This window comes from Rhincodon typus, chromosome 3 (genome assembly GCF_021869965.1).
Source record: "Rhincodon typus isolate 14 chromosome 3, sRhiTyp1.1, whole genome shotgun sequence".
NCBI lineage: Eukaryota > Metazoa > Chordata > Chondrichthyes > Orectolobiformes > Rhincodontidae > Rhincodon > Rhincodon typus.
Genome location: NC_063334.1, coordinates 118887685 through 118908999, shown reverse-complemented (window position 1 = coordinate 118908999; position 21315 = coordinate 118887685). Strand labels below are relative to the sequence as shown.

At 41.1% G+C, this 21315-nt stretch overlaps 1 protein-coding gene across 1 annotated transcript in view; it reads right to left on the bottom strand.

Annotated features, from left to right (window-relative positions):
* Window positions 1-9390: 9390 nt before the first annotated feature.
* The window catches only part of nek1 (NIMA-related kinase 1), a 144046-nt gene continuing 132121 nt past the window's right edge, over window positions 9391-21315 (bottom strand). Inside the window, exon 36 of the mRNA XM_048594052.1 lies at window positions 9391-9998. Coding sequence (XP_048450009.1) covers window positions 9985-9998 — 14 coding nt within the window. The 3' untranslated portion in view covers window positions 9391-9984. The remainder of the gene's footprint in view (window positions 9999-21315) is intronic.

The window sequence follows — 21315 nt, the reverse complement described above, 5'->3', positions numbered from 1 at the left end:
TCCGGCTCCTCTGATGCTGCTTGGCCTGCTGTATTCATCCAGCTCTACACCTTGTTATTTCAGATTCTCCAGCATCTGCAGTTCCTACTAACCCTGGTGCCTTTCTGTCTGGGACCACCTTTGTTTAGTGGATAAGTTGTTGGGGATGTCTGTCCAGGATAACTGTTGTCTTTTACATTATACTAATGTCATTAGCATCAGTTGTGTTTGCACTGTGTCTGGTGGGTGGGTTTTGTGATTTCAGCGTTTTACTTGGCCAATGTACCCAGCATCCCTTGTTGTTTGGCCAAATTAGCAATCTATCCAGGAGGCTGCTGCACTATGATCTATGAATACTCTCTCATTCCAGTCATGATGGCACAAAAGCCACAGAGATTTTCTTCTCCCATCCCTTTAAATGGTCTGTTGAGCTCTGGCAACAGTGAGAACAGCAGTGGGTTTTATCCAAACCACAATCTTTTGTCCTCTTATTTTACACTGTGTGCTTTTTCTGACTGCAAAACAAATAGAAAGACACAACCTCTGCTCTATAGTCAGAGACCTGCTTCAACACCAGGACCTGTTTGAAGATGGCAAAACATTCAGGGAGAACCTTGCTTGTTTCCTTTCTTCATTAATTCACAATGTGTTCTGAGCTGCCAATCCTGTTGCAGTTAACACTTTATTTACCCTTTGCAGCTAACAAGGGCATTTCCTTCAACCAAATGAATCTTGTAGGAATATTGCACTGAAATTAACCAAAGGTTTCACAAAATATATTTGAGCACCACTCCGCTCAGCCTGCACCCAGACAGACAGCCCCTGCTTCTTCAATCTATTCGTGTAACTGGAGTCTGTCAACACCTGGAGCTGGTTTCATTAATCTTTTCTGCAGTCTCTCAAATGCCTTAGCAAATGAAAAGCTGTTTCACCTTGTTCAGAACAGTAGGAACAGAGACCATGGCATGTACCTGAAAAGGGGAGTAAATTCATAACTAATCTGCAGATAAACTATTTATATTGACCAAGGAGTAAATCCTAGGAACAGTCCCACCAAGGCATTGTTATCCAATACATTCACCCCTCATTACAGGTGGCTAATTGTACTTCTGTTGAAATAAATAACGAGTCACAGTCAAACATTGGGCATGTCATCTGCAAACTCATTCTCACGAAGTATGCATGTGAACTTTAACCTGTTTGGTTGTTTGGTGTAACAATTAAACAAAAGCTGTGTGCGCATGGACACCCTTTTAGATCAATATTTGTGCACCTTTGTGGATTTAAATGTCAACTGTGTCAACTCTTGCCTCTGAGTCAGGAAGTTCAAGTTGTACTGCAGGGCTTGAGCACAAAACTCAACAACACTCTCACGTAGTGCTGTTAAAGCATAGCACCCTCAGAGGTGCAATCTCTCAGAAGCAATATTAAACTGATGCCTTGTCCACCCCCTCAAACATCATCACAAAATCAGATGACCTGCTTGTTATCGAATTTACTGCTTATGGGAGTTTGCTGTGTGCATTTTGGCTGCTGTCTTTCTTAAATTGACACTTCAAAAGTATTTAATTGGCTGTACGCGCTTTGTGATGTCTTAACATTGTGAAAAATGCAAGAAGGCTTTTTGTTGTAAAAGCAAAATACTGCGGATGCTGAAAATCCAAAATGAAAACAGAAAATGCTGGAGAAACTCAGCAGATCTGGCAGCATCTGTGGAGTGAGAAACAGGGTTAATGTTTAAGAGTCTGGTATTAGTCTTCTTCCAAACAAGAATCTTCTTTCGTTTCAACAAGAATCATATGGGACTCAAACCGTTAACTCTATTTCTGCCTCCACAGATGCTACCAGACCTGCTGAGATCCTCCAGCATTTTCTGGTTTTATTCAAAAAATTTTTGTTGTCTGCGAACGTATGTATGGCACTTTCCCCAGAATCATCATAGTACGCTCATGACTTGTCAGCAATCTGTACTTGTCAACAGTACTGCTACAGAGATAGGAACATAGCAACAAGAAGAGGCCATTCAGCCCATTGAACCTGCTCTGCCATGTAATATGATCATGGCTGATCGAACTCTTCAATGAGTTTTACCTCCTCCATGCCATTGATACTCAAAAGTTAATCAACCTCTATGTTAAATGTGCTCAAAGATTGTGTTGATTCAATCACATGCAAATGGACATGAACACTGCATGTAAAAGAAGCATGTCAAAATTGTCTGGTTTCCTGGCTAGTAAAGGGAAGCTTAGAGGTTCAGTTTGCAGTGAACTTCTCATAGCATCATATTGTACATTTATTTTTCACAGTGATTAATTCTATTAGTTCCCTCTAATCAGAGCTGTCATCAACAGGAAAGTGTTAGCAATGCATTAAAGGCAAGACCACAATTCCCCAACTCCCTTTAGCAAATGTGTGATGATATATTTGATACAGTACAACACCGCTAATCCGAGCACTGTTAGCCATCAGTAATAAAAGCAGTGTTCAGTTGCTTTGAAGAGCATTTCACAAGGCTGTGCACAATGGATTGGTCAAACCACATTTAGAATATTGATTTCAGTTCTGGGCAACTTGCCATGCACTCATAACATGTTATAGAACAGAGCAGCAAGACTGATCTCCCGTGTAAAAGGATGAGTTCCGAGGCAAAGTTAGAAAATCTTTATAGGCCTGATAGAAGGTGATTAACAGGAGACCTTATCCAATGATTTGTATGCTTTGATGTGGTATACGTTCTTTAATACTACAAAGCTGGACCAAAGGATAAAGATGGAAATAGTTAAGGAGTAAACTTAGAATATATGGAGCAACAGAATGATAAACATCTGGATTAAACTCCTAAAGAGGTTGAATCCCTTGGCTGGAGAGTCTAGAACTTGACGGCACAGACTCAAAGCAAGGGACTGATCATTTAATAATGAGGCATGAAAGAAATTCCTAACTCAGGAGTTTATACACCTTTGGAATTCTCTACCCCATGAGACATGGTTGCTCATTGGTTGAGTATGTTAAAGGCTCTGATAGAGTTTTGTACACTTGGAAATTCAAGTGCATAATGATCAGGCAGGAAAGTGGTTTCAAGGTCAAAGATCAGCCATGGTCTCATTGAATTGAGGAGCAGGTTCATGGGGCTACCAGATAATTTACTCTTGTTACTACATTTTTATACTTTACAGAGCGATGTGATCACCTCAAAACACTTGACTTACCCAAAACTTGATTGCATAACATGCTGGCTGCTTTCAGGTAGATAAGGATGGACAGAAAGGCCATAAATACTGACTTTTTATTTTCCTGCTATTTTGGAATTGAAAGGAAAATGAAAGCAAACAGATGGTTACTAAGTAAGGGAAGACCAGGAAAAGGCATGGGCATACCAACTGAAACAACAGTTGATATGGACAGTTTTGCTGCATTTGTCGGAACATTACCTTCCTTTTTCACCTGGTAATACCAACCACTCTCAGTCTCCCACCCAATCCAAGAAAAAAATCTCATTGATGAATAAAAACGGAAATTGCTGCAACAGCTCAGCAGGTCTGGCAGCATCAATGGAGAGAAATCGGAGTTAACGTTTCAGGTCCAGTGGCCCTTCCACAGAACTCTCAGTCTCCCAACCAGTCCATGAAACAAATCTCATTGAGCAATGTTAGTCTTTTTTATAAGAATACAAGCTAAGTCTCTCCAGCTCGTGGAGTTGCTGGTCTCCACCCTTTAAAAACAATCTCCAGACACACCCTCATGTTTGGAATTTTGGCCTTTCCTCGTAATTTGTTCCTCTGTGAGATTTGTCCATTCTTTTTCTCTGTTGAAGAAGATTTTCAGTGCAATGTCCTCACTCTATTGTAGGAGAGCTGTTTTGAAATTCATAACGATTGAGGTTTATTGGATTGGACTGTTTAACTGTTTGCCTACAGTTGTTTGTTCATTTAGAGCAAAGTCTGATTGTTGTCATATTGCAGGAAAACGGGGAGCTGATTTTACACAGCAGACTCCTTGTCGTGATGGTTAGATCCACTCTTTTTCAACGATATCGAGTGAAGGATGGATGTTGGCCAGGATGCTTGCAGGGATCCCATCTATTCTTCACACAGTGATTACGAGAATCTTGTATGCTCACCTGCTAGGGATAAGATTGGCGCAGTGGTAATGTAGTAATCCAGAATGCCTGGCAACAAGGGTTCAAATCCCACCACAGCAGTTCATTGAATCTGTATGGTGCAGAAAGAGGCCAATTAGACAGTTAACCCTGGGGTTGGAATCGAACCTGGGTCCCTGGTGCTGTGAGGCATCAGTGCCAAACGCTGAGCAACCGTGCCTTCTTTACATGTGCCTTGATTTTGCAACTCACGTCTGGGAATGTTGGATGGAATACAGCTGCTGGTGAAAGCAACTCAAAAGGCCAGAATGATTGAGTAGGAAGTGACAGCTTCTAGATAGCAGAGGCTGAATTGGAAAGATTGTGAGATTTGTGATGCCCAATGAGTGTGTTATTTGTTTAAGTAAACCGACGCTTACAATCAACCACATGTAATTAGTGGCTCACATTATAAACAGTACTTCCCTAGGATGACTTTTCTAAAGAGATTCCGTATTTGTATGGAAAAAAAATGCTAGTGCTTGTAACTTTGTGAGGTGTATCTTTATTGCTTCAACTATTTAAAGTGAACTTTGCCATTTTGTTTGAAATATTTGATGCTTGTAAATTAATGTTTGAGTTATGTTGTTGGTCAATTTGATTATAGCAGTAAAGATTCTGCAAAGTGAAATCTTGTCCAGTTGTCTTTGTTTTGCTGGCGACCTGGCAATTATTTTCCCTTAATAAGAGTTATCCATTTCTTCAGGAATCGTAATAGAAGTGTTCAAATTCACTAGGCATCCGGACAGGGAAGATTAGATGAACCTTTTCCCACTGGCAGAGAGTCAGGGAACAGATGACACCGATTTAAGATGAATGGCAAAAGTACCAAGGGCAACATATGGAAAACATCTATTGGCAGCGAGGAGGTTCGGATCCAGAATGCACTGCTTTTTTAAAAAATATTTGTTCATGGGATGAGGGCATCACAGCATTTATTGCCCATCCCGAATTGCCTGGAGGATATTTAAGAGATAATCATATTACTGACTCTGGAATCACATGTAGGTCACACCATGTATGGATGGCAGATTTCCTTCCCTGAAGGACGTTAGTGAACCAGATGGGTTTTATTCTAGGCTTTTACTGAAATTAAATTTCACTATCAGCCATGGTGGGATTCAAACTCACATTCCTTGTACATCAGCATGTGCCTTTACGTTACTACTTAAGTGACATTGATACCACCGTCTCCTCTTGCCTAAGTGTGCAGTGACAGCAGGTTCCATCAAGGTGTTAGAAAGGGAATTGGATACTGGTTTGTTGAGAAAATAATTGCAAATGTACAGGGAAATGATGAAGGAGTCATTGAATCCCTGTGGTGTGGAAGCAGGCTATTCAGCCCATTGAGTCCTCACCAACCCTCTGAAAAGCTTCCCACCCAGACCCACCCCTAACCAATCCATGTAACCCTGCATTTCCCATGGCTAATCCACCGAGCCTGCACATCCCTGGAGAGTATGGGCCTGCACTTATTGCCCACCCCTAATTACCCTTGAGAAGGTGGTGGTGAGCTGCTGAAATCCATGTGCTGTAGGTAGACCGACACTGCTCTTAGCGAGGGAATTCCAGGATTTTGACCCAGTGACAGTGAAGGAGCAGAGATATATTCCCAAGTCAGGATGATGGGTGAAGAGAAACTTGCAGCTGGCGGTGTTCCAATAAATCTGCAGCCCTTATTCTTCCAGAGGGAAGTGGTCGTGGGTTGGGAAGGTGTTGTTTAAGGATCTGTGTGAATTTCTGCAATGCATCTTGTAGGTAGTACACACTAACTAGAGTGAAGGTTAAGATTTTACAGCACATAAAGACGCATCTTCTAAACAACTCATTTATGGGATGTGGTGTCTCTGGGTGTGCCAGACCGTATTGCCTGTCCCTTGTTACCCTAAGATTGGTGGAGTAGCAGATAGTGAAGGGGACTGTCGAAGAATGCAGCAGAATATAGATAGATTGGAGAGTTGGGCGGAGAAATGGCAGATGGAGTTCAATCCAGGCAAATGCGAGGTGATGCATTTTGGAAGATCCAATTCAAGAGCGAACTATACGATAAATGGAAGAACTCTGGGGAAAATTGATGCACAGAGAGATCTGGATGTTCAGGTCCATTGTACCCTGAAGGTCGCTGCGCAGGTCGATAGAGTGGTCAAGAAGGCATACAGCATGCTTTCATTCATCGGACGGGGCATTGAGTACAAGAGTTGGCAAGTCATGTTGCAGTTGTATAGGACTTTGGTTCGACCACATTTGGAATACTGCGTACAGTTCTGGTCGCCACATTACCAAAAGGATGTGGATGCTTTGGAGAGGGTGCAGAGGAGGTTCACCAGGATGTTGCCTGGTATGGAGGGCGCTAGCTATGAAGAGAGGTTGAGTAGATTAGGATTATTTACATTAGAAAGATGGAGGTTGAGGGGAGACCTGATTGACGTCTACAAAATCATGAGAGATATAGACAGGGTACATAGCAAGAAGCTTTTTCCCCAGAGTGGGGGACTCAATTACTAGTGTTCACGATTTCAAGGTGAGAGGGGAAAAGTTTAAGGGAGGTATGCGCGCAAAGTTCTTTATGCAGAGGGTGGTGGGTGCCTGGAACGCGTTGCCAGTGGGGGTGGTAGAGGCGGGCACGATAGCGTCATTTAAGATGTATCTAGACAGATACATGAATGGGCAGGGAGCAGAGGAATACAGATCCTTGGAAAATAGGCAACAGGTTTAGATAGAGGATCTGGATCGGCGCAGGCTTGGAGGGCTGAAGGGCCTGTGCTGTAATTTTCTTTGTTCTAGGTGAGGTGGTGGTGATGATGAACTACCTGCTTAAACTGCTGCAGTCCATTTGCGATAGGTAGAAAAGGCAGAATTGAAAAACTAGGCTGCGTGAGCCAACCTGCAAGTTTTATTCACCTAAATGCCTGAGGAAATCAGGTCTCTTTGTTTCTGTAGAAACATTCATTTTCTTCCTGCTGCTCTGTTTCTGTATCCAATCACAGGTCATCAGCAGCATCATAGCATTGATGTGTGAGCTATGGTCCAGGCTGCTAGTCTCTTGCTTTGGCTGTAGACCTTAAAATTTCACGGTAGTTTGCGAAGAGTGTGTCAGCTTTTCTTCAAGTTGTAAATTTCAGGTGCTACATATAATAAGGTCAGAAATTACGTGACTACAGAGCTTATTAAAATGTATAACTCGAGGTGCAGAAACTGTCTTGGAGTACAGATTAATTTCTTGAGTATACATTTGCTTAGGTTGAAGGGTTGCATCCAAATCAAGATTACCTTTTAATTACTAATGAAATTCTGCAACACCTTCAGCAAGGAGAGAATCTTTCTTCGATGGGTATAAAGAATAATATTACATCTATTCTGGGAGTGTGAAGCACAAAATGCACCTGCTCTCAACTCTCTCTAATTCTAAATCAAAAACAGAAATTGCTGGAAAAGCTCAGCAGGTCTGGCAGCATCTGTAGAGAGAAATCACAGTTAACGTTTCAGGTTGAGTGACCCTTCCTCGGGTCACTGGACCCAAAACGTTAACTCTGGACGGTCAGGAAATTTTTAACCTCCATTGATTCCAGTCCAGAGCCCAGAGCTCTGTTGTGAATCAGCAGTTTACAGATGTTGCTCATGTGCACATGCAATCAAAGGCAAAGCTGCAACCTTTCCTGACATATTTGGAGAGGCAGATGACAGAACGAGCTTTCGGTTGATCATCAGCAAGACAAAAATACTCTATTAGTCTCCTTCCATCACACAATGCTGTCCCCTGACTAATCAACATCCACTGTGAACCACTGGACAATATGGATCAATTGCCACACCTTGGCAGCAAGGGTAAATATTGAACATGAAGTTCAACGTTACCACCTTTCACCATGTGACAAACAATGTGTGACGATGAAGACCTCAAACCTGTCATCAAGCTCATGATCTACTGGGCAGCAATATAACCAGCCTTCCTGTCTTCATCAGAGACAGAGACAATGTACAACAGATATCTCAAAAGCCTTGAGAAATATCACCAGCAACACCTCAACAAAATCCTGCAAATCCACTGTAAGGATAGACACTCCATCATCAGTTTCCTCTCTCAGGCCAACACCCCCATTATACAGGTAGTGGTTACAGCCAATCATTTGCATTGGGTGGGCCGTATCGTCCCCATGCCTAACGCACATCTTCCAGAACAAGGTCTCGACTCCGAGCTTTGTTGATGATCACCAGGAGCACACAGAAAACACTCAAGCACATCCTGAAAGCTTCCCTGAAAAAACACGCAATATCCCCAACAACTTGTGGAAATCTATAGTCCAAGACTACCCTAACAGGAAAAGAAGCACTTGCGATGGTGCCAGCCATGGAGGATCTCCAACGACACAGGCTGAGGTCAAGCACAAACAGCAGGAGTCTGCACAAACCTGAGCATCCCACCCAGCTGCTTCAGGAAACACAGCTTATGGCAGGGTGAGCAGATCCAGCACTGGACAATTCAGTCAACTCAGGACTCAACACTGGAATGGAAAAAAGTCATGCTTAATACAGGGAGATAGCCCAAGAGAAGAAAGAGAGGTTGACACCAGCCATTGCTTGTGAGAGTCTGCTGTGCAGGAATCGACTGCCACATTTCCTATAGTAACTAGCCTGAAAGTGCTTAAATTAGCCATGAAATGCTTGGGACTTCAGGGGTTTGTGAAAGCAACTACATAAATGCAAGTCTTTTTCTAAATATATAATTGAGTGTCTATTGAAGGAACTCTTTGGAGTTATTTGCTCCACAGGTTATACTGAATGCTGCTTGGTCATAGCAATAATGAATTTCAGGAGATTATTGTAAGCATTTGTTATTTTGGACACTGGTTTTCATACCTTTCTTCCCATCCAAATAAAATCATCCACGGCTGACTGGAGGTCAGCAGGCCTCCACAGACACACATTTTCCAACAGCATGCTTGAATAATGTTCACGGCATGGAAACTCTCACTGTGTGTATTCCTCTTGCCTTCATCAAGGTCATTAAGGTCAACTGTGCTATCCCCGCTATGATCAGCTAATCAAACAGATTAAATCCGGGACATTGCAGCAGTTCAGTATTTTGTCACCTTCACCGTTAATTCACTGGCAGAGCTTTAGAAGTAAGTCTTACTGAAGTTAAGTCTTACTGAAGTTATGTATTGGTTCTTCCTGTATTCAAGACTGAATGCAGCCTTCATTTGAAGCAATCTAAAACGTGTCTGACTTTTGGTAATGGAATTCAAGTTTAAAAAAGGACAATATGCCAAATGTTTAATGTATAAAAGAGTATTTATTCCTGATCATTAGAAAGATATAATACATTTGTATGAACTTTGTACTTTGAAGTACTGTACAATAAATTGTACCTATTTTACAACATAAAAAGTCTACTTTCAGGTTAGTGTTCTGCAGCATGAAACTTGGGAAAGGATTCCTCCACAATAGGTCACCCCTCATTTGCAATGGAAATGGAAAACGTACAGACTTTGAATTACACAAGATTTCATAATCCATTCCATTTCAATACTGTAACACAACCGTGGGGCTTCGAAGGGAGCACTTTGGTCAGAGAATTCTATTAAATATGCAGACCTTTCTTCAGCAGCTAGATCCATAAACACAAAAAGGCAACACACTTCAGAAACCTTCCAAGAAAATAACATACATTATAATCCTGGGGAAGAAGGGATAAAAATCAAACCATGTTCCATGCACGCATTCATATGCAGTACTGTAGACTTCCAAAAATCTAAACTTGTATCCATACAACTAGAATCAAAGAGTTCTAGCATCCTCAAAAGTTGGCCAATGCTCACATACAAAACAGAAAATTTCTGTCACAGGCATGTCTTGAATGGCTGATTTTATTCGTCATTGTCTGGAAAAAAAGAATGTAACAAAAATGACGTTTAATGTAAATTAAAGAATGTTAACACAGCTTAGAATTTCTGTTGACTGATACATATTTTCATTGGAAAAAACTACATTGTAATTCTTCCCAAAGGTATGTCATTCTCCAATTATAAGTTAGCTCATCATGCAATTTATGTCACGCCATTGCTACTTACAATTTCAATTTAAAAGACAAAGTCTATGTGAAAGTGCAGTTTATGATAACAGATGTGAACTGTAATGACATCTTGCATTTTTAGGCAGTAATTAAAGTTTAGTCTGAGCACGTGATCCAAACCATAACAGACATTACAACAAGTTTGTTTTACTGGTAAAGAGGCATTTACCCTGTACATCCTTGCTTCACAAACAATAATCAAAAACTGTAAGGTAAGCACAAATGTAATAACACATTGAATACACTCATTTCAGATCAGGAGCTGGCCAGTTGCTCCAGACTTTTTACCATCTGGCTGGAATCGTGACTCTTACACCCAGCTTACATTCTTGCTCTCTCTACTACGCAGCCACCCAACATAATCATTCATGTTTAAAATGTCTACAATATGCAGACATGTGTTGCTGATCCACTCTGGACAGGGTAAATGCTAAGAAGCTGTTTCACAGCATAATAATCTCAGAACAAAAGGGTTCCAATTTAAGACTGAGATGACATTGGTGATGGGCAAGCCTTTAGACGGAACCCTAAGGGACAGAACTTACATGTATTTGGAAAGGCAAGGACTGATTAGGGATAGTCAACATGGCTTTGTGTGTGGGAGGTTGTGTATCACTAACTTAATTGAGTTTTTTGAAGAAGTAACAAAGAGGATTGATGAAGGCAGAGTGGTGGATGTGATCTATATGGGCTTCAGTAAGGCATTTGACAAGGTTCCACATGGTAGACTGGTTAACAGAGTTAGATCACACAGAAAACAGGGAGAACTAGCCATGTGGATACAGAACTGGGTCTAAGATAGAAGACAGACAGTGGTGGTAAAGGGTTGTTTCTCAGACTGGAGGGCTATGGCCAACTGTATGCCACAGGGATTGGTGCTGGGTTCACTGCTTTTTGTCATTTATATAAATGATTTGGATGTGAACATAGGAGGTACAGTTAGTAAGTTTGTAGACGACACTAAAATTGGAGGTGTAGTGGACAGTGAAGGTGGTTACTTTAGAGGACAACAGGATTTTGATCAGATGGGCCAATGGGACGAGAAGTAGCAGGTTTTGTTTAATTTAGATAAATGTGAGGTGCTGCCTTTTGGAAAGGCAAATCAGGGCAGGACTTATACACTTAATGGTGAGGTCCTGGAGAGTGTTGCTGAACAAAGAGACCTTGGAATGCAGGTTCATATCTCCTTGAAAGTCACAGGTAGACAGGATAGTGAAGGCAGCGTTTGGTATTCTTGCCTTTATTGGTCAGTGCATTGAGTATAGGAGTTGGTAGGTCATGTTGCGCCTGTACAGGACATTGGTTGGGCCACTTTTGCAATACTGCGTGCAATTCTGGTTTCCCTGCTACAGGAAGGATGTTGTGAAACATGAAAGGGTTCAGAAAAGATTTACAAGGATGTTGCCAGTAGGGTTTCGGCTGTAGGGAGAGGCTGAACAGGCTGGGGCTATTTTCCCTGGAGCATTGGAGGCTGAGGGGTGACCTTATTGAGGTTTATAAAATCATGAGGGGCAAGGGTAAATAGATGAGGTCTTTCTCCCCCCCACCCAAGGTGGGGGAGTCCAAAACTTGAGGGCATAGGTTTAAGGTGAGAGGGGAAAGATTTAAAAGGGATCGAAGAGGCAACTTTTTCATGCAGCGGGTGGCGCATATATGGAATGAGCTGCCATAGGAAGTGGTGGAGGCTGGTACAATTACGACATTTAAAAGGCATCTGGATGGGTATATTATTAGGAATGGGCCAAATACTGGCTAATGGGACGAGATTTATTTAGGATATCTGGTCGGCATGGATGAGTTGGACCGAAGGATCTGTTTCCATGCTGTACATCTCCATGACTACGAGGAGGAATTTCTTTTCTCAGAGGCTTGAGAGCCTTTAGGAACTCCATGCCACAAAGAACTGTAGGTAACAGTCCTTGTGTATATTTAAGGCTGAGATAGATTCGTGATCAGTCAGGGAAAATCAAGGGTGATGGGAAAATGCTGGAAAGTGAATGTGAGGATGTTAGAACAGCCATGATCCTACTGAATGGTGAAGCAAGCTCCAGGGGTCAAATAGGAACTCCCGTTTCCCATTTCCTATGGTCTTATGGTGTATCAAGACTACCTCCCCAGTAAAAATATGGACAAACACAGAATCTAGTTAGTGTGACAAAGCACGGGACCTCAATAAAGTCATGTATTTCAGAAAATTGACTTTTACATTCTCACTTGTCCACCTCCCCCAGTACTCTACAATCTAGTATCCCTCTAACACTCTACTAGGCCCCTGCTTGTTGCTCTATCCCTACCTTGCCACTACTTTCTGAAATAACGATGAGCGGAGTATCAATCTCCTTATCTCCCTCATTCCCTTGTCTAAAGAGCTACTAAAGACATTTTTCCTTCAGCATGCTTTTGACCATTTCTTCCACCCCTCCACTCAGAGTCCACTTGCTATCCATGGACTTGGGAAGCTTTTCAAGATTTATTTGAACATAATGAGTGCTCTGGAAATGTAATACACTGTTATTGTGCACCACTTATTACTCAACCAACATCAATTAGTTATACTATCTTGTCAATAACACATTGCTGTTTGAGGGACCCTGGTATGTGCAAATTGGTCACCGCATTTCTACATTACAACAGACTACATTTCAAATAGTAATTGGCTGCAAACTAGCTGAAAACTGTTTTGGGACTTCTTGAAACTACCAAAAGCATAAATATTTTGTTTATGAAATATTAGTAAGACAACTGAAATTAGACATGATCTACTTGCTGTTACAGAAGCATAGATGCAGCATGCCTGTAGTAACACAGGAAACATGACTAGAAATGAACATCATTTGTTGTTGAACACTAAAATAGAGACACTGCTCATAACGTACATATACTAGTACCAGCCTGGGACAGAAGTTCTCCACATCTATCCCGGTGTCTGCTTAATTTTTTTCCTCCACAATCAGGAAAACACTCATGTGACCAATTGAATATTTGCAAGGAAAGCCTGTTTTAGGCAAAGCTAACATCAAAATGTTGCAGGGGGGGGAAAGAGTGGTATTGGCAAGAGGGAGGGGACTATATCAAAATGCAGCTGGGGGAGTAAATAAAGCACTGTATCCCCCACAGTGCCCACCTCCCTTTAAAGGCATTGACAGCATTGATGGACACCACATGCTCCTTCTCTAATGACACCTGGGCTCAAACGTAACGGCAGAAAAGGGGCAGGTAGTTATGGAGAGATGCCCCCCTCCACAACCCGCTGCCTGGCCCTATTTATAGCCAGCCTGGCCAGGCCCAGGAGCAGACCCATGAGAAGGCCCTCCAATCTGCCCACACCCTTCCGCATCAAGTGCCCCAGCATGGGGTTGAAGCGCAACCAAAAACACAACAAAAGATTTCTCAAATAACTGAAAAGGGAGTGCAAACGTCCACAATATATACATGGTCCACGGAGTCCCCAGTGTTGCAAAATAAACATTTGGGCAGTGAGTCCATGAACTGCTACAATCTGTGGTTAGAAGGGACTGCTGCATACAACACCCTCATCCCAGGTTCCCAATGGAAAGAGGGAGGACTCCCACACAGAGAGCCCTCCACTGATGATCTCCGCCGCCCAGTGGCAAATAAGGACGCCAAAGCATGTACAGGCGGCAAGCTGAAGAGTCAAAATGGATACTGTGCAGCAGCAGCCCTGGGTCTGCTTCTAAAGGGCTCAGGTGATGAGTTCCAACTGGGCAGGCCACTGCCTGTTACCAAGGGAACTCAGTGGAGGAGCTGAATATTAATTGAATGGAGAAAGAATGCAGGAAGCTATGGTACAGAAGGACTTGGGACTTCTTGTCCACAAATCAAAATAAGTTAACATCCAGGTTCAGAGAATAATAGAGTCAGCAAGTGAAATGTTGGGTTTTATTTCAAACAGAATGAAGTATAAATGGAGGAAGGTTTTCCAAAGCTATACAAAATGCAAGTCAGAACACAGTGGAATACTGCAAATGGTTTTGGGCCCCTTATCCACAGGAAGACACGGTTAGAATTAGATTTTATTGTCACATGTATTCAGGTAGAGGATTACGTGAGTACAGTGAAAAGTGCACAAAGTCGCCATTCTCCAGCACCATCTTGGTTACAAAACCAGAATTTCAAAACAAAAAAAGAACAGCAGAAGAAATAAAAGAAAGTCAAAAGAAAAGCTTGCAGATCTTAAAGTCTAAGTTGTGTCTCCACAAGGGTGTTTGGAACCACTGATGCAGGTGCAGCCTGCGAGTCTCGCATCGATTGCCAGGAGTTGTTGTGTTCTTGTTGCCATTGACACTGGTGCTGCCTCTTTTGGCCCCAAAGCAGGGAGGAGCTGCATCCTTGCGGCCGCTGCAATTGCTAGGGGGAGCCACGTCCGTTGCCTCCAACTGCCAGGAGGAACTGCGTTTGCACCAATGGCCTCAGACTGTAACACCCACCCACTCGGCAGTCTGAGAGATATCAGGGAGTCACTAGCATAGATAGGTGCGACTCTCAATGGACTCCCCCTTCCTTGATGCCACTCCTTTGATCAGGCCCCTTCCATCGGGCATTAACACCTATTGGGACCCCAGGGGTATGACTCTTCTGTTGCTCACATGGTGAGCTCTCAATTACTGTTGGTATTGAAGGCAATCCAGAGAAGGTTCACTCGACTGATACGAGATAAGGAGGGACTGTATTGTGGAGAGACATTGTATAGGTAGGGCTTATGGTTATTGGAATTTAGAGAAATGTGAGGTGATCTTATTGAAACATACTAGATTCTTGTATTCTAGGGGACCTGATGGGATGTAGAGAGGCTGTTTCCCCTTTTGGGGGGTCTTGGACCAGAGGGCAGACACTCAGAATGAGGGATCACATATTTAAAACTGAGATGAGCCGGAATTTCTTCTCCTAAGAGCGTACTGAATCTATTTAATTCTTTACTGCTGAGGGCCATCAAAGCAATATCAGTCAATATTTCAAGGCTCTGATCGTCATATTTTTAATTAGTAAGTGAAGGTCATGGGGTGAAGGCAGGAAAGTAGAATTGAGGATGATCAAATTAGCCATGATCTGATTGAATGGTGGAGGAAAAACTCAACAGTTCGAATGGCCTACTTTTACTCCAATGTCTGATAGTCTTATTTCCTAGAGGGTACAAAGAAAGAGACATGGTCTCATTGAAACCTACAAATACTCAAAAAGGGACAGGCAGTGTAGGTGCAGCTAAAATGTTTCCCTTGCTTTGGGGAACACTATTTAAAAATAAGGAGAAACCACTCAGGACTAAGATGAGGAAAGTTTTGTTTACCGAGAAGGTTGTGTCAACCTTTCTTAATTCTTTGCCTCCAGATTACTGTGGAAGCTTAGGCGTTAAGTATATTTAAAGGAGAAATTGACAGATTTCTGAATACCAATGCACGAAGTGACATAAGGATAGGGTGGGGAACAAGGCACTGACGTAGATGATCAGCCATGACCGTACCATGTGGCAAAGCAGGTGTGAAGCGCTAAATGGCCTCTCCTACCCTTATGGTCCTCAGTTTTACTATCCTACAATGTTTATATGGAATGGCACAAATTCATTCGCATCAACTATAATTCCAGATTGTATTCTTTGCCTTCACTTGAACAAGCCTCTCTCACATTAAAGCCACCCACTGTATATTATGCAATTGCTTGGAATGGGCGTGAACACTCTTCCAATAAATTTCCACTGATGAGGCTCAATCTTTAGCAGAAGCTTAGTTTGGCTCCGACAACGTTGCTTTTTAGTCACTAAATAAGCCAAATTTCATAACAGATTTTTGTGGTCACTTTTTGACAGAGTTCTTTGAAATATTTTTGGCCAATTCCGTTCTACATTATAAATCAACTGTGTGCAACGTTACATTAAAATGCTAATCTTCATACACTAAAATGTCTCACTAAAGATTGAGGCTTCCTGTCGTCCAATTCCATTAACATGGTTCTGGAATTGTGGCAACTAAAGGCAGAGCAAGCCTGTTTAAGATTATGCTTAAAAGAGGAAAAGAAATAGCCACGCTGATAGATAATTCATGTATGCGTGGAAACACCAAACTAAGGGTCATTAACAGAAGAGTATCAATAAATCCAATAAAAAAAGTGCAGGAGAAACATCTTTACCAACTGAGTAGTTAGACTGTGAAACAAGAAGTATATGAGGCAAATGACAGATGGTTTAAAGGGGACCAGTTTTGGAAGGAAGAAATGGAAGGTCAATATAGATGACAGGAAATAAATACAGGAAGGAGGCTGGTGTAGCACAGCCTGGTGAATGCAACCATCCTTTCAAATTTTATCGTTTTTTTTTTAGAAAGAGTGTGTAGTCAAGATAACTGAAGGAGCTGGAGCTGAGGATAGCTATCTTTGCAAAGTACTCTATTTGTTTGCTTTATCTTAAATCAGCCTTTGACTAGTTCATTGGATAAATAAAATTAAATCTATGTAAAAGTATGTTTTAGCACCATTATTAAGACAAATGGACTACATTTAAGATTTCTTCTCACTCACAAGAAGTACGGGGCAAGAATTTTGAGATGACTTCATTCAAGTAATCTGAAGGTTTTGTGTGATCAAGGCGGTAAAAAAAAGCGTGAACTTAGTACAAATTACATATACTGAATGGACATGATTAACCGTGTAAACTAAAATATGATGCACTCACACCAAGGTTCATAGGGTTGACTGAATTGAAAGCAAACTGAGCAATTTAACAGAACCTGTAATGAGATTCTGATAAAGGAGGATGGAAAGAGATAAGAAACAAAAGCAGGAGTCGAGAATGCTGCACCTTAAACCTTTCTGATGGCTGAACTACTTTAAATTCATTGACCCTTTCCCCATATCCATTAACTCCTTGGAGATCTCAAATTTCTGTCTACGTCAACATGAAGTTATCTTCAACAATGAGGCAAACATGACTCTCCGGGGTACAGAATTGCAAAGACTTCCAAACTTTTCAAGTGAAGAAATTTCTTCTCAGTTCAAAATAATCAACCCCTTACCCCAAGGCAGCCAATTCTGTATCTGTCCCAATATGTTGCCCCTGCACCACAAGCTTTTATTTTCTACAATAGCCTTTGATGTCGCATCTTATCAAATGCTTGAAATCCAAGCTAATTTAATTATCCACAGAATATGCTACTTACTCAGAAAACTCCAATACATTGGTTAAACATGATTTCCTTTTCACAAAATCGTTTCAATTCTACCTGCTTACCTTCACTTTTTCCTGTGTACCCCCAATAACATCTTTAGTAATAGTTCTTAACATCTGTCATATAGAAGATGTTAAGTAACTGGCGTGTAGTTTCCTGCTTTCTATCTTCCTTCCTTTTTGAATAAAGGAGTTATTTTTAATGATCACTAAAGATATAAATTTAGGAAACTGAACACAGACTGCCTCAAAAGCTGAGAACTCCCATTAAGCCCTGAATATACAGTCAAAGATCGATTGTACCAAAAGTGCTACTGACAGTGTTTTTCAGGTAAGCTTTCCAATAGGTCGTCAATCACAATGGAGCAAACACAAAGGGGCATTGGTATAAACGGTATGCAATGCATTTTAAGTTTTACTTTTGGCAATAAGTTGTATTTATATAGTGTCGTTAATAAAATGTCCCAAAATGCTCCATAAGAGCATTGATACTAGCTTCAGTTGATACATTTGCCTAACACACTAAATTGAACAATAAGCATGTGCTTCACACTTTCTTCTTTAAACTGAAAATGAGCCAAAGTGAAAATGAGTTTAGTTCTTGAATTTTATGGAAACCTACTCTCCATATGAAGATTTATTTTTCTTCTGTCTCCCAAGACATCCAGCAGAAAAAAAATATTTGTTTGGGAGAAAAGAACTTTGGTTAAATTTTCTATTGTTCCTCAAAAATTACTCAGCAGCAAATGAGACTATTTAAAACCAATGTTATGGTCGATAGCCAGGCTGCAGTCAGCAAAAATAGAAATATGCATTCCTTCCAGACTTGACTTCTGTTAGTTCTATTCCGGTTTCTCTAGGATTCAATCAGGAAAATTTCACATTTTCACATTAAAATGGGATGTTCTGGCTAATTTTAAACCTTTTGTTGACAGTCTTTGTGATTGGTGGAGATACATTAAATTTCCTGCATTGCAATAGGATGTTTGGTCCAAATGGACTCTCCCAGTGCTCACAGGAGTGCATACCCATTTCAACAATATATTCTTCTATTTCCTGTTCTGTCATCTCTTCTTTTAAAAAACTTCCTCTTAATTTATACTACTGATCACACTACAGGTCATACTATGATTTTGCACCTTTGAAGGTGCATAATGCTGGACTTTTTATTTCTGTATTCTTCTAATTTTGTCTCTAAAAATTTGTACTTAATAATCTGTATCCAGGTACCTTTGTATCTAAGATGGCTCTGTAAGAGGTGACTTGTAAACATTTCACTGTACTCATGTGTGAGTATGTGTGACAATAAAGCTAATTCAATTCCATTCAACATTCTAAACACTTCAAAGATCTTTAACCTTTAAAAAGGGAAAGAAAATCTTGACCAACTACAAAAGTAAACAGATAACATGTTTCAGTAAACAAAGGAGAGCTGGCAATGTTTGGAAAGCTAGGATCATCTCCCTCTCTGTATGCAGGGCTCAGCAGATAGACTGATTATTAACAATGGGCATGGGACAGTTTCACTGGCTTCTCTCAAGGATTATTTGCAAAACACAACAGTAAAAAAAATCTTCTGGCATTGAGAAGGATTCAGAAAAAGATGAGATTTCATGTTGGGGCGAAATTATTCAGCATGTCAATTTAGAAGTACGATGAAGTAGCTGAGAAGCTTTTACAGAAGATATTGATTGGAAACATGAGTTAGGATTGTATATTTTTTGTAAGCTCCCAGACAGACAGGATCCATTAATCCATGGTTAGAGTGTGCACGGAAAACAATTGTCGAGGGGCTCCCTTCAGTCACTCTGGAATGGCAAAGATATGAAGGTAGTTAAACACTTAGATGTAGAGCTGTAGTACAGGGTGTCAGGGACTGAAACTTGCAGGCAATCTAACAATGGGAGGTTGCTTTGCCTATTTTGAGCATTTCAAAGAATAGTCTCAGTTGCCTAGAGACCAATTTCATCCAAAGCTGCACATTGCAGAGGTCAGGCATTTTTGGGTGGAGGAGGAGGAGGAGGAGGAGGAGGAGGAGGATTCCCTGAACAATTGATGTATGTTTGAAAACGTACAGGAACGCACATAGATATTGATATTGGTGAAGAGGAGCAATGATTTGATGAAGAAGTCAGACAGCCTTGAATAAAAGAAGATTAAGTAGGAAGAATGTGAAAGTTTTAAGAAAAAGATCCCGTGCATACAATATGCTAGCACAAATACGTAACAAAATTACACAATGAAAATAGGAGAGGCATTTAATACACCTACAACTACAATAATACCTTTAATCATATAGCAGCTTTATCATATTGAAACACTCCAAGGAGTGTTATGAAAGGGAAAGGGAGCAAGATTGAGAGAGAGGCCAAGAAATCTAATGGGGAAATTCCAGAGCTTATTTGAAGGACTTGAAGGCAAGGCCATCAAAGGTTAAATGATTAAAATACAATGAGCTTAAGAATTTCAGGACAGATATCAAAGGGCTCTGAGGCTGAAGGGGGTTGACTGAGATGGGAGAGAGAAAAGGCTATGAAATGATTTGAAAACAAAGAATGAAAATTTAAAAATCCAGTTATTGCTTGCTCAATAGCTAGAGTATATGAGCGAGAACTGTGGTGAAGAAGTGAACAGCACTTCATGTTAGCAAGGGCATGGCAGCACACGGATGACCTCAATTTTATGGAGAGTGGATAATGTGAGACCACCAGATTGTGCATTTGAGTAGTCAAACCTTTAAAGAGTCTAATGGAGGGTTTCAGAAGCAGAGGAGCACAGGTAGGGACAGAGTATGATAATTCTATGCAGCTATTAATAGACAGTGCAGATATCAAGCTCATCTCAGGGTTAAAAAGGACAATGTTGAGAGTAGTCAGGCTCAGCCTCAAACACTTCCCAGTGCAAGGAATTGTGGCTAGAATAGAAGCCCACCGTTTTATTAAGAGCAATTCTCGGGTTACGATGTTCTCAGTTCATGGTAATACTGGACAAGTCTGATCCAAGAGCAAAACCTGCTGCAATTAGTTTACCATGACGGTCAGGTATTGAAAATATTCACAAGGGCAGTGTTTATTGTGTAGACCACCGCCTTAGCCTGGGTGTCATGATGGTACACAAAGAAACACAGCTTGGTAATGAAATGGCATCTGCCTGGAACAAAGATGGCACTGCTCATATAATCACAATGCAGGGTGGAGCCAAAAGCCCGAGCATTCCTGCTGTGATGGTTATTCAGAAATTTCAATGCAAAATTTAGAATTTTGAAAGATGTTCTTAGGAATTTGATTTGTGAGAAGGATGAGCTCCACGGCTTTACCGAGACTCTTTCTCTGCCCCAGGTGTTGTACATACTGACTGGAAAAGGGGCCATCTTCGCATTGCGAGCTGCCCTCAGTGTGATTTCCTGTCAGATTAATAGGTTTCTGCTCTGTGTATTTAATAACCTTGCAGGAACCATAAAACGTTGTCTGTGTCATTGATTGCGGGAAGCGGTCTTTTTAACAGAAAAAAACTCAAAGCAAAAGAGGCAGTCCGCAGCATGTGGACATGTGTAAATACCTCCTGGCAAAGAAGGCTACATCACAGAAAGGAAACAGCTCATGCAGGTGGCCAATATGATATTCAAAGTACATACTCTGATTCACCAAGGGCTGTTCATGTACTTACTGGAAAAAAACAAATTTTAATATACGCAAAAAGGAAATAAACAAAGTGCTTATACATTCAAGAACTTCTTGAAACAGTCTTATTATAAACAGCTAAAATAAAGATTCAACTTTTTACTGAATCACAAGCCTTACTCCGTTTGCACTGTAAAATTCCTGCTTCTGGTGGGATGGCTGTACTGGTTTCTTGCCAGCAAAGTTTTGCATTTGCTGCTAGCTTCTTTAATTAATGTCTCTTCAGATGACCCTTAAGCTGCTCACAGCTTATTTATTTTAAATAAATTCC